At 50.0% G+C, this 14,921-nt stretch overlaps 1 protein-coding gene across 1 annotated transcript in view; it reads right to left on the reverse strand.

Annotated features, from left to right (window-relative positions):
- Positions 1–1,575: 1,575 nt before the first annotated feature.
- Positions 1,576–14,921, reverse strand: part of LOC130108110 (rap1 GTPase-activating protein 1-like) — a 39,094-nt gene continuing 25,748 nt past the window's right edge. The window contains 7 exon segments of the mRNA XM_056274956.1: positions 1,576–2,463; positions 5,250–5,297; positions 6,078–6,157; positions 10,021–10,132; positions 10,683–10,800; positions 11,017–11,139; positions 12,755–12,864. Coding sequence (XP_056130931.1) covers positions 5,289–5,297; positions 6,078–6,157; positions 10,021–10,132; positions 10,683–10,800; positions 11,017–11,139; positions 12,755–12,864 — 552 coding nt within the window. The 3' untranslated portion in view covers positions 1,576–2,463; positions 5,250–5,288.

Raw genomic sequence — 14,921 nt, forward strand, 5'->3', positions numbered from 1 at the left:
AATCCCAAGACATGAATCTCCACTCGGGGGGAACGGCAACGTGTACAGAAGCACGCCACAGATGTATCCACAGAGAAACAACATGGATCCAGCTGTAAATGGACGTTGCTCCGGCCTCGTCTTCTCGCTCTGCCGCCGTGTGTGAGGCGGTGACATGAGTCATGGAGAGAATTCCCCCCCGCTCCTAAAGCAGACACTCTGAACCCCTTTTGATATGATTTTATTCTAAAATGTCTCTCAAAATAACATTGAAAGGCGAGGGCACAGACAATAAAAGAACAGTTCAGTGTTAACCTGGAAGTACTTCATTTCAACGCCGGGGTCAATCACATTCTAGCTCCTTACGCACGCGTGCTCCCACCGATATGTTCCACACAAATCACGTCAGCTAGTTTTGTTTTCTTATTCAGAAGATCTCCAATCATCGGCTGTAATGGCTTACGGAAAACGGACTTTGCCGAAAGACGCGGTGCCCGGATGGGGTCGGACGTGCCAGACGGCAGCGTTGCGATGACGCGCGGCAGGTTGTCGAAGGCCAGGTCGTGTAGCCCAGTGTTTCTCAACCCGGTCCTCAAGGACCCCCTATCCTGCAGGTTTTCATTGTAACCCTGCATAGGTAGCCCTGCTTGTACCTACTCGACCAATCATCTCGCAGCACTTAATTATGCAAGGTGTGCAACGTCTGACAAAATGCATTGCTGATTGGTTGAATAACTACAAACAGGTCCCTATTCAGGGTTACAGAGAAAACATGCAGGATTCGGGGGTCCTGGAGGACTGGGTTGAGAAACACTGGTGTAGTGCAACCGCGGAGGTAAAGTAGGACAGGAGTACGCGGTAACAACCCACGTCCAACCTCCCAGACTGGCGAACGATCATCTCATAAATAAAAGCAAACGTGAGAAAAAAACAACGAAAGACAACACACAGAGGCTGGCCGCCACAGCGGCCCATCAGGCGGACAGTGAAACCGCTGACCCGGGGGCCCGGTCATCACTCAGCGCAGCGCAGCGCAGCGTCGTCAAGGTGCCGGGAAGTCACTTCCTGAGGCCGCCGTGGTAAAAACGCTTGGAAATCGCAAAGCTACTCCTGCCTACGGTGTCTGAGGAAAACAGTGTGCTTACAAAACAGTGTTACATATACACATCGGGGGGGGGGGGGGGCGCCTGGGTGGCGTAGCGGCCTACTCTGTTGCCTACCAACACGGGGGGTCACCGGTTCAAATCCCCGTGTTGCCTCCGGCTTGGTCGGGCGTCCCTACACACACAATTGGCCGTGTCTGCGGGTGGGATGTGGGTGTGTGTCCTGGTCGCTGCACTAGCGCCTCCTCTGGTCAGGGGGGAGGGGAAACTGGGGGGAGAATAGCGTAATCCTCCCATGTGCTACGTCCCCCCCTGGTGAAACTCCTCACTGTCAGGTGAAAAGCAGCAGCTGGTGACTCCACATGTATAGGAGGAGGCATGTGGTAGTCTGCAGCCCTCCCCGGATCAGCAGAGGGGGTGGAGCAGAGACCGGGACGGCTCGGAAGAGTGGGGTAATTGGCCGGATACAATTGGGGGAGAAAAAAAAAACCACATTAGTTTTGCACTTCATCTAATACTGCCGTCCGGTTCCAGGCCGGAGGCCGTGTGGGTCAACAGAAGCGAGGCGACGCCGAGCCGAGGGCTGCAGAAACCACATGTTCAAGTTTTAAGGCCATGTCAACTCAGTCGTGACGCGTGTCTACCTTCGCTTTGACCTCTGCTATGAACTTTGACACCTGCTGAGAGAGAGAAACCGCTACAGCCCCGGTCAGAGGAGGTGCTAGCTAGCTGAAGCTGTGTGGTACTTGTACGGTGGGATCGAAGCTATCACTAGAAGACATTTTACAATCACTTAACCCTGAAAGTAACTCACTATCACATTTAACAGCATCCAGCTTGACAATGTTAAATCACAATGGAGCGTTTGTTAGAAGACGCGTGTCGGATGGTGAGTATTTGGTGTTACTGATACATGAGAGAGTCATTCAGCCAAACAGCCGCTCCATTTGGGCTGTTCCGAGGCGAGTATAGTTACAAGCCGGCGGCAGCAAAAGTCTTTCCCACGTGACTCCAACAGCGCCGTCTTTACCCTGTTTACGAAGCACATCTCATCCTCAGCAGAACAGAGAAAAGTACAATTTTTAACCAACGAAACCATTTTTACTTGGCTGGTAAAACACGTGCTTCCGAAGCAAAGTTCACATTGAGAGAAGTGGAACCGTGTAGGTGAACGAGTGAAGAGGGGAGGGAATGGAAACACAATGCAAAAGCTGGATCCTCCTTTCCAGGACCCCCCAGGCATCTGGGTGAGGCCACTACGGCCTCACTGACCAGCCAAATGGCCCGGGTCCGCCTCTTCTTCCTCCTCCTCATCGTTGTTGGTCATGACAAACACCCGCACTCATCTCATTTCCTGGAAGGATTGTGACTTTTGAGAATGCTACACAAAAAAGAAGAGACATAGTGAGTCCTCTAAACACGGGGCAGCGTGGCAAAACACTAGAATCCATTTACACAGTAGTAAGGACGCTACACATGTTGTAACACATGATGCTACGCATGATGCTACACATGTTGCTACACATGTTGCTACACATGATGCTACAAATGATGCTACACATGTTGCTACACATGATGCTACAAATGATGCTACACATGTTGCTACACATGTTGATACACATGTTGCTACACATGATGCTACAAATGATGCTACACATGATACTACACGTTGCTACACATGATGCTACACATGTTGCCACACATGTTGCTACACATGTTGCTACAAATGATGCTACACATGTTGCTACACATGTTGCTACACATGATGCTACACATGTTGCTACACATGATGCTACAAATGTTGCTACACATGTTGCTACACATGATGCTACGCATGATGCTACACATGTTGCTACACATGATGCTACACATGTTGCTACACATGTTGCTACACATGATACTACACGTTGCTACACATGATGCTACACATGTTGCCACACATGATGCTACACATGTTGCTACACATGATGCTACACATGTTGCTACACATGATGCTACACATGTTGCCACACATGATGCTACACATGTTGCTACAAATGATGCTACACATTTTGCTACAAATGTTGCTACACATGGCAATTTGCAATACAATACCATGCTAAAGCTGATTATTGTGATACTGTAATACACATCACGGTTTTCTTTAATTTGAAAAGATTTACCCCCCCCCCTTTGTTCCCAATTGTACTTGGCCAATTGACCTTTCACAAAGTACCGTCCCAGAACGGTGCTTGTCCAATCCTACCTTAGCAACGGTTTCTATGTGAGGGAGATCCGTCAAGCTTTCAAACAGACAGCAAAATACTAAAACAGTGTGCCTGTGGGATCTGCAGATCGGATACTAGATATCTGAAAAGTTTGGAGGGGTGTAATTTTCTTTCCCTACCTGAAACCCAGAATGCAAGAAGCGCAATGTCGGCAATGGATTTGGCAGTACAGCAGACCCCATGGCCAGCTTAATCCACCCAAAACCACCCAAAATACCTGTCTGCTCCAAGCTAAGCTTGCTACTAGCCATTATTGATAGCTAATATAGCTAACGTATTATTACTGCTACTTTAACCCACACAATGACTTTTACCATTATCAACATATCAACAAAATAACATTATTAATGTACCTGATGAACGTAAGCGGCTTCGTCTGTGGCCAGAGAAACCTCATTTAATGCTAGCTAATGATAGCTAGCCCACTAACATAGCTTTGTTATGCTAGTCACAGGTTAGCCAGGTTCCACCTTTCATATCAGAACATAAAGACCCGCGGGGAGGGTCGGCTGGGATGGTCTCTGGCCAGTCTGACCTCCCCATATCCGGCCTATTTTAAACGTTTCTCCCCCTCTGTGAGCTCCGGGTGGGGACCGACCGTTCAGCACAGTCATCCCGCCCACGGAGGCATCTCGTTTGCCTTGTTTTATTGAAAATACCGGTTCTGGTCCGAAGGTAAAAAATAAATCATGGGGCGGTTCCCCCGGCATGTCCCTGGCCACCCTGCATCCCCCAGGAGCCCATACAGAACCCCCGAAGAAGCCTGGATAAAAGAACTCCATGGGGAACCTTGGCAAAAATCAACACTATAATATGGTGATGCTGACAATGGATTATTAGAACATACCAATAACAGCTGTAATATTTAACTTACCCTGCAGGGCAAGAGCACAACTGGTCCACAATGGGTTTCAGGATTAGTTGATGGGGTTTCTCATTCTTTGATTGCAACCGGTAAGCTTTACTCTCCATTACAGTCGCACCCGGCAGCCCAGAGTCCATGCAAGTCAGTTTTACGTTTAGTATTCTGAAGGTGTCCCTCCTGCATACTGTAACCCCTCCTGCCTTTCACGGGATGATATTAAGGATGAATTATTCCAGAATACATCACTTATTTTCTCTGGGAATGTGCTGATTTCTTTCTTCATATTTTGGGGTTTTCAGGCTACTTCCTGGATGTTCTGGAAAGCTTGATAGGCATAGCAACAGTAACTAAGGGGGGGCGGGACTTTGCGAAAGGTCAATTACCCCACTCTTCTCAGCCGTCCCGGTCTCTGCTCCACCCCCTCTGCTGATCCGGGGAGCGCTGCAGACTACCACATGCCTCCTCCCATACATGTGGAGTCACCAGCCGCTTCTTTTCACCTGACAGTGAGGAGTTTCACCAGGGGGACGTAGCACGTGGGAGGATCACGCTATTCCTCCCAGTTCCCCCTCCCCTCTGAACAGGTGCCCCAACCGACCAGAGGAGGCGCTAGTGCAGCGACCAGCACACATACCCACATCCGGCTTCCCACCTGCAGACACGGCCAATTGTGTCTGTAGGGACGCCCGACCAAGCCGGAGGCAACACGGGGATTCGAACCGGCGATCCCCATGTTGGTAGGCAACGGAATCGACCGCCACGCCACCCGGACACCCTACAGTTATGTTTTTATGATTATGACCATTACCACCAAACATAACCGAATACATACACATGTATTTGAATACTTGTTTTTTGACTATGCTGTATGGTATCAAGGATATTCAAAAGCCTTGTGGTTCATTCTATAACCACACACAGACACACACACACACACACACATATATATATATATATATATATATATATATATATATATATATATATATATATATATATCATGATTAAGTCCACGTGGAGAGTGAAGAGTCTTACCTGAAGGATGAGATCCAAGACACCACCAGGTGAGCGGGGCTAACAGTTCTGCGCACGCACACACACACACAGACACACACACACACACACACACACACAGACACAGACACACACACACACACACACACACACACACACAGACACACACACACACACAGACACACACACAGACACACACACACACACACACACAGACACACACACACACACACAGACACACACACACACACACACACAGACACAGACACACACACACACACACACACACACAGACACACACACAGACACACACACACACACACACACACAGACACACACACACACACACACACAGACACACACACACACACACACACACACACACACACAGACACAGACACACACACACACACAGACACAGACACACACACACACACACACACACAGACACACACACACACACACACACACAGACACACACACACACACACAGACACACACACACAGACACACACACACACACAGACACAGACACACACACACACACACACACACACAGACACACACACACACACACACACACACACACACACACACACACACACACACACACACAGACACACACACACACAGATTAAAGAAATAAAGAGAGAAAAAAGTGAAGTGAACAACAAAAGAACAGCACAGCAGCTGATCCCACGTCAGCACAACACGGCTGCAGTAACAGCTGGACATCAGCCCGATGGCGTCCGTATTTTATCACCACATCACAGTGAACTTCACAAAATGTCGGTGCTGACTTTGAAATGACTTCCTATTTCGGTTTGGACCACGGGGGGTCCGACTCACCGACGAGGACTGGTGATCGTGTGCCCTTTCCAGTTTGATACGGACGTCTGTCCCTTTCCCTCCGTCAGCTTTACCGGGCCCTGCGGGATGAGCCCACATCGTGTCAGTCATCCAAGCTGCGCCTCCTCCGTCCCCTTATCACACTCACACATCATCTGAAACACTGACACGTGTCCCGGTCACTGTCACCAACCAGCAGGCCGCCCAGCGGGGAGGCGCGAACGTCAAAACTTCCCGTTTTACGCTTTGGGATCTGCTGTACTGGAGCTCCAGGAAAATATCCTTCCCTGAGCACCCTTACCCTGTGTTTATAGGGACCGCCAATAAAACGTCCACCCTGTCACAGCAGAAAAGGGTCCATCACGTAGAGGGCGTGTTGCCAAACTACAACAACGGTAAAATCACAGCACTGCAAGGTGCTGCAACTTCTGGTTTACACGACCTGTGCGAGTCGTTATTTTGTTAAAAAGAAACACTCGAGGGGCCCCCGTCCTTCATAAAGGGTGGGGGACCTTATCTCGCTGACTTTCCACCGTGGAGGAGTAGCTTTGTCACTCGGCAAAAACCTTACAGGGTAAACGCTGCTCCAACAGTAGAAGGATGACAGCTATCGCTTCGGTGACGGGGCGAAAACGTGGCGACTCTAAAGGCTGAAGACTGAGCGTGCTGGTCACGCTGCTGTCGGACAGGTAGCCAGGAAGGTCATAATATATGGCCCAATATATCACCGTGTCCGATAAGTTGCAAATGTTTTACGATATGATCCTACTCTGAATACGTGTGGGAAGACGGCGGCGCGAACTCACGTTTGCAGCGGCTTCACCCGGTACCGACCACGCAGCGTCTTTGTCCACGTCTACGTCTAAGTTTGTGTGGTTTGTGGAGTTTTTATTTTGATCTTAAGATTTTTCCCCGTTTAGCGGCTGGGAGAGCTAGTGTTGGCTCGGCTGGGAGAGCTTGGTCTGCTGTGTCCGGTGGGCCCAGGGACCACGGCCTTGCCTGAAGCTGCACCCGAAGAGGAAGCACCGAGGATGGGCGGTGCACCCTCGATATTTGGGGCAGGCTAAGCTAACTGCTAGCTCATGCAGACCAGCAGTTCCTCGGCTGGGAAAGCTTGGTCTGCCGCGTCCGGTGGGCCCAAGGACTACGGCCTTGCCTGAAGCTGCACCCGAAGAGGAAGCACCGAGGATGGGCGGTGCACCCTCGATATTTGGGGCAGGCTAAGCTAACTGCTAGCTCATGCAGACCAGCAGTTCCTCGGCTGGGAAAGCTTGGTCTGCCGCGTCCGGTGGGCCCAAGGACCACGGCCTTGCCTGGAGCTGCGCCCGACAGGGAAGCAACGAGGGCGGTCTGACGGGATGCGGAAGCAGGGCAGGCTAAGGTAACTGCCAGCCCATGCAGACTGGGAATTCCAATAACACCAGGGGCGGTCTGGCGGCGGCCTCACCCGGCGTTGACTGTGTTTTAGTGTCGTCGTGTGGAGTGCGGGGAGGTGTATCGAGGGTGTCTGGCTGGGAGAGCTTGGTCTGCTGTGTCCGGTGGGCCCAGGGACCACGGCCCTGCCTGAAGCTGCACCCGAAGAGGAAGCACCGAGGATGGGCGGTGCACCCTCGATATTTGGGACAGGCTAAGCTAACTGCTAGCTCATGCAGACCAGCAGTTCCGACAGTCCTCCTGGCTGCTGTTCGCTAACTGGACAGTGATGTTTTTGGACTGTGTTGTAAACTGTTTGTGTGTTGCTGTTTTTTTTTTTTTGTTTGCTTTGCTTTGCTCTCTCTGTTTTTGTCTGTTCTTGGTGGTGTCGTTTTTGGAAGTTTTGGATGTGTGTTTTTGTCTTTTGTGTCACACTGCTGTGGGCTGGGTGAAACGAAATTACGTTTCTTTTGTGTACACAAGTACACGAAAGAAATGACAATAAATTGTTCCCGATTCCTACTTAACGTCCATCATCCGAACCGCTTCTCCTGCTCTCTGGGTCGCGGGGATGCTGCAGCCTATCGCAGCAGTCATTGGGCGGCAGGCGGGGAGACACCCTGGACAGGCCGCCAGGTCATCACAGGGCCCACACACAAACACACACACATTCACACCTAGGGACAATGTAGTACGGCCGAGTCACCTGACCTACATGTCTTTGGACTGTGGGAGTAAACCCACACAGACACGGGGAGAACATGCAAACTCCACACAGAGGACGACCCAGGACAACCCCCAAGGTTGGACCACCCCGGGGCTCGAACCCAGGACTTTCTTGCTGTGAGGCGACCACGCTAACCACTGCGCCACCGCGCCGCCCTGTCATAATGTGTGGTCAAATATATTACCATGTGCGATAAGTTGGAAACATTGCACAGTTTTACAATATGATCACACTTAACATGTCTGTGGGAATTCTGAGTTCGATAGCTTGCAAATTGTGGGATGTTGTTGTTAGTCGAGTCATTTGCAGGTGACTGTTGCTAAAGGGGACGGGGTGTAAAATTGCCGACGTTGCAGTTCCTACATGTGGCTTATAGTGGTCACAAGAGAACAATCTGACTGACTGTACCTTTAAAGACAACATGAGATGCCATTCAGAGCAGAGCTTGCTTCTGTAATGTGACGTATGTCCAAGTAAAACAGGATATCAGAGTTGGAAGTTTCACTGGGAGTGATGAAGGAGGACAGGATTAGGAACCAGTATATTAGAGGGACCGCTCAGGTTGGACGGTGTGGAGACAAAGCAAGAGAGACAAGATGGAGATGGTGTGGACATGTGTGGAGGAGAGATGCTGGGTATACTGGGAGAAGGATGCTGAATATGGAGCTGCCAGGGAAGAGGAGAAGAGGAAGGCCAAAGAGGAGGTTTATGGAGGTGGTGAGGGAGGACATGCAGGTGGCTGGTGTGACAGAGGAAGATGCAGAGGACAGGAAGAGATGGAAACGGATGATCCGCTGTGGCGCCCCCTAACGGGAGTAACCGGAAGTAGTGGTAGTAGACTGGGGAAAAATGTAGGGAGGGATGTGATTTGATTGGATGGTGCATATCATTCCATGGTATCATTGGTTGGAATGTTGCTCGACTGACTTGGTGATGCAATCACAAAAACGGGTCTGTTTTAGGGGAAGTGCATCATATGACCGGGGAAATGCGCTAACAAAGTAAAAGAGTCCATTTTCATTTCATGGAGTTGTTTTTTGTTTTTTCCCCCTTTTTCTCCCCAATTGTACCTGGCTAATCACCCTGCTCTCTGAGCTGACCTGGTCTCTGCTCCGCCCCCTCTGCTGACCCGGGGAGGGCTGCAGACTACCACATGCCTCCTCTGATACATGTGGAGTCACCAGCCGCTTCTTTTCACCTGACAGTGAGGAGTTTCACCAGGGGGACGTAGCGTGTGGGAGGATCACACTATTCCCCCCAGTTCCCCCTCGAACAGGTGCCCCGACCGACCAGAGGAGGCGCTAGTGCAGCGACCACGACACATACCCACATCCGGATTCCCACCTGCAGACACGGCCAATTGTTTCTGTAGGGACGCCCGACCAAGCTGGAGGTAACACGGGGATTCGAACCGGCGATCCCCGTTAGTAGGCAACAGAATAGACCGCTATGCTACCCAGACGCCCCATTTCACATCGTTTTTAGCTGTACTAAGAGCTGTGCCGACCTACACCTAACCTGTAGTCAGTCACTGATTCCTGACCCTAGATGTTTTTATTTGTGATTATTTATTGATGATCCGAAGAGGAAATTCTCCTTCCACCTGCCTCCTCTACAGGGAGGTCAGGAAACAGCACCCCTGCTAGCACTGATGCAATGTCTTGCTCAAAGACACTTCAACAGATTGGGTGTTTGCAAATGCATAGTCCTAAAAAATCCAGTTCTCCAGTTGAAGGAAGGTCTCCTATGCCGCCCTCGCAACCCTCTGTCTAAAGGGTCCCCCTAGGTTGCTGTCTGTCTTACCTGGAGAATTGCCCCGGCTGGTGGTACTGGTGCTACTCATACTGTCCTCCAACCAGGTACTGTAGGTAAATGAGTCGCGCTTGTGTGGCGTCCCGGCAGATGATAGGCTCTCCTGAGGCCCAAACAGAGAAAATACATATGTAAGTATAATGTATACTAAAAGACAGATATGTGTGAACACTTGCACACACGCTCTCTCTTTTTACTTATCTCTACCTTAAGCCAGGAACACACGAGATGGTTTAAAGGCTGTTTATGACCCGAGATTTGGCTGTGATGACTTATTTTAAAGATGGGAGAGAGTCTGCATCAGTCAGCACAAAATAGGGCTGGTCACCATGGACAGTGCACGTGTTGCCCTGTAGTGTGTTGGGGTTTTAGATTCAAACCATTCGCCTCCTGACTGAGCCTTGGACAAGTCGAAGCCATCATGATAATAACAAACATGTCAAACAGGAATCTGGACAATTTGGCGCTCGTCAGCAAGTGTGCGGGCCTCCGTGACTGCAGTCAGAGTAAGCGTGCACGTCTACAACAGTAATGGGCAAAAAATCCACCATTAAATTGTGACGCCGAGTCTTTCCCCAGTTGGACTTTAAACGTACTCATGTGTTCCCAGCTTTACACAAACACACACACACACTAACCAGGACACTCCTCACCATGCCAGTGTCATAGTCCTCTGTGGCCTCCGTCTCGTTCTCCTCCACCACACTGGCAAAGCTGCTGGCGTTGGAGGAGGAGCGGGAGAGGTCATGACCTTCAGGGATGGATGGGGCCCTGCCACCGAGATAAGAACTACACTCTGGGTTAACCACTCTCCAGCACAGCCAAGCCTGAGTTTATCCTAAGCTTTGGCACGCCATCATTACACATCCTGCACTGGCTGAGCAAAACCCCATGAATGTGAACACATGGTAGGTATGACCATGGTGTCTACGACTAAGCGCCCAGGTATTGTGAGTGCATTCCTTGTTTTACGCGGTACATACACACCTGTTCTTGGTGGTAGTGGGCACCTCTGGAGAGCTCTGATTGGACGAGTTATCAGATTTGGGGTCCTGAGAGGCGTGGCCGCTGTCAGGGGTCTTCTGGGTACTTGGAGGACATTCTCTACTGCTGTAGGTGGCAGAACATTCAGGATATATATATTAGAAAAAAAAAACATAAATGAAAAATTAACTAATTCAAGAAAAAGGCTGATATCTCCAGCAAGTGAAAAGAGGAAATCATTGAACTTAAGATGAGTGATCAGGTCGGCAGCTCTGGCGTAGTGAAGGTGAAACACACCTAAACACAACTTACCCACCTTTTCATTTCCACACTATAGCTTACCCACCTTTTTTAGGACTGACATGAGTCTTCACCACATAAATTCATCGTATACAGCAAAGTAAATAGCAGAGCCAGGCAACATGTCCTGCATCAATATGGTGATAAGAGACGAGACGTGTTGTGGGATTGTGGTTCAGATAATGTGGTCCATCCATTATCCGAACCACTTATCCTGCTCTCAGGGTCGCGGGGATGCTGGAGTCTATTCAGCAGTTACTGGGCGGCAGGCGGGGAGACACCCTGGACAGGCCGCCAGGCCATCACACAGGGCCGACACACAAACACACACACACACTCACACCTAGTACTGCCCGTTCACCTGACCTACATGTCTTTGGACTGTGGGAGGAAACCGGAGCCCCCGGAGGAAACCCACACAGACATGGGGGGAACATGCAAACTCCACACAGAGGACGACCCGGGACGACCCTCAAGGTTGGACTACCCCGGGGCTCGAACCCACGACCTTCTTGCTGTGAGGCGACTGCGCTAACCGCTGCGCCACCATGCTGCGCCACCATGCTGCTCAGGTAATAAGGTGATACAACTTAAATATTGTCATTCCCTGGTCTTAAAGGCTGCATTACAGTAAAATGTCTGAACTTATTCGACTGATTTAGCTGAGCAAAACAAACAATGAATGTGTCTATCTGCTTGGCCATCATATCCACATTGCTAATGATCATTTATCAGCACTCCCTGCATGTAAATATCTTTTGAAAGCACCGACAGTAATCCCTTAAATTATATCACATTGCCGTCATCAAGGTCTTTATCAACAAATACTGTATTGTGATATTTGATTCTGTCAATATCGCCTAGTTCTAGTATATATTATCAAACGGATGTACAGAAGCTATAGAGAATGGTGTATTTCAGTGGAAAAGGACATAAATTAAAGCTTATCAGAAGAAATCACCTATAGTGCAATGGGTTACCTACTGATGACCACTGACAAGATTAGAAAACTTTATTTTGTCATCGTACAGCTTAAAATGAAACCTGTCTTCTGCATTTAAACATCCTATTATGTAGGAACAGTGGGCAGCTGCAGCGCCCGGGGACCAACTCCAGTTCTTCTTTCCATTGCCTTGCTCAGGGGCACAGGCAGGAGTATTGACCCTAACGTGCATGTCTTTTTGATGGTGGGAGGAAACCGGAGCACCCGGAGGAAACCCACACGGACACGGGGAGAACATGCAAACTCCACACAGAAAGGACCTGGGACGGCCTGGGGTTCGAACCCAGGGCCTTCTTGCTATGAGGCCACAGTGCCGTCACGATCACAGTTTACCCACCGTTCTTCTTACCACTACATCACTGGATATGATTACTATAATGATATATAAGTAGTTTGCAGAGGCATTGTTTCTTTCTTGTCCTCGCGACGTCATCTCACCACTTCTCCTGGACTTCCTGGATGTTCTCAATACCGATCGCGCTGCTGCGTCTGGAGCTGAAGGGTCCTGACTTCTTCCTGGTCGGGCTTTTCCCCGGGATGATCAAAGACTGCCAAGGACAGATGACATTCAGCGAGTTAAAACAATCCTGTAAAGGCCTCCCAAACTTCTGTGAGTGACACTAATTTGTTTTCTCTACGGCTTATCAACCTACTTATTTATCACCGACAGACTTTGCCAGGCAACTGGGTGAAGAATTTAAATGTTGTCTGTCATGCCACACCTTACAGAAATGTTATCTCCTTTCAACAGAGGAAAAAACTCAGCGGTTCTTCTGGTGACTTGAGAGATTTTTCAGATATGTGCATAACAATGAGCGAGAGTACTGCTTTTAAATGGTTACTCTGGCAGGAAGGATGGTAAAATATGCACTTAGCAGCTTAATGTCAGGCTCCAGTGCCAGTCTTCCAGCCGGGGGGGGGGGGGGGGGCGGCGTCTACAGCTCAAGGGCTTACCACTAAAATGTGCTTTCTGAGTCACAGCTTTGTTCATCCAATCTTTCTCTTTTTAAGCCCTCAAAAATAAGAACTGGAAAATGGCTTTTTATGTTACGTGGCCTCAAAGTGCAGCGTGAGCGTTCCTTCTTAACTTTTATTGTCAGGGGAGCGATACATTGCCAGGGGAGCGTTACGTTGCCAGGGGAGCGTTACGTTGTCAGGGGAGCGTTACGTTGTCAGGGTAGCGTTACGTTGTCAGGGGAGCGTTACATTGTCAGAGTAGCGTTACGTTGTCAGGGTAGCGTTACGTTGTCAGGGGAGCTTTACGTTGTCAGGGTAGTGTTACGTTGTCAGGGTAGTGTTACGTTGTCAGGGGAGCGTTATGTTGTCAGGGGAGCGTTACATTGTCAGAGTAGCGTTACGTTGTCAGGGTAGCTTTACGTTGTCAGGGGAGCGTTACGTTGTCAGGGGAGCGTTACATTGTCAGGGTAGCGTTATGTTGTCAGGGGAGCGTTACATTGTCAGGCTAGTGTTACGTTGTCAGGGTAGCGTTACGTTTTCAGGGTAGCGTTACGTTTTCAGGGTAGCGTTGCGTTGTCAGGGTAGCGTTGCGTTGTCAGGGTAGCTTTACGTTGTCAGGGGAGCGTTACGTTGTCAGGGGAGCGTTACGTTGTCAGGGGAGCGTTACGTTGTCAGGGGAGCGTTACGTTGTCAGGGTAGCGTTATGTTGTCAGGGGAGCGTTACATTGTCAGGCTAGTGTTACGTTGTCAGGGTAGCGTTACGTTTTCAGGGTAGCGTTACGTTTTCAGGGTAGCGTTACATTGTCAGGGGAGCGTTACATTGTCAGGGGAGCGTTACATTGTCAGGGTAGCGTTACATTGTCAGGGTAGCGTTACGTTTTCAGGGTAGCGTTACGTTTTCAGGGTAGCGTTACATTGTCAGGGGAGCGTTACGTTTTCAGGGTAGCGTTGCGTTGTCAGGGTAGCGTTGCGTTGTCAGGGTAGCGTTGCGTTGTCAGGGTAGCGTTGCGTTGTCAGGGGAGCGTTGCGTTGGCATGGTAGTGTTACATTGTCAGGCTAGTGTTGCGTTGTCAGGCTAGCGTTACGTTGTCAGGGTAGCGTTGCGTTGTCAGAGGAGTGTTACGTTGTTGAGATTTATCATTTCTCTCCCAGATAGAGAATTCAGCACACAGGAACTAAGATAAAGAACAGCTTGACTTAGAACAGAGAACATGAATACATGTTGCAGATGGCACAGCGAGGGACTAGAGTAACAGGGGAGGCTCCGCTGCCTACCAACACCAGGACCGCTGGTTTGAATCCTCATGTTACCGCCGGCTTGGTCGGGCGTCCCTACAGACACAATTGGCCGTGTCTGCGGGTGGGAAAGCGGATGTGGGTGTATGTCCTGGTCGCTGCACTAGCGCCTCCTCTGGTCGGTCGGGGCCCGTTTAGAGGGGAGGGGGAACTGGGGGGAATAGCGTGATCCTCCCACGTGCTACGTCCCCCTGGTGAAACTCCTCACTGTCAGGTGAAAAGAAGCGGCTGGCGACTCCACATGTATGGGAGGAGGCATGTGGTAGTCTGCAGCCCTCCCTGGATCAGCAGAGGGGGTGGAGCAGAGACCGGGACGGCTCGGAGAGCGGGGTGATTGGCCGACTACCATTGG

This window comes from Lampris incognitus, chromosome 2, assembly GCF_029633865.1.
Source record: "Lampris incognitus isolate fLamInc1 chromosome 2, fLamInc1.hap2, whole genome shotgun sequence".
Classification (NCBI taxonomy): Eukaryota; Metazoa; Chordata; class Actinopteri; order Lampriformes; family Lampridae; genus Lampris; species Lampris incognitus.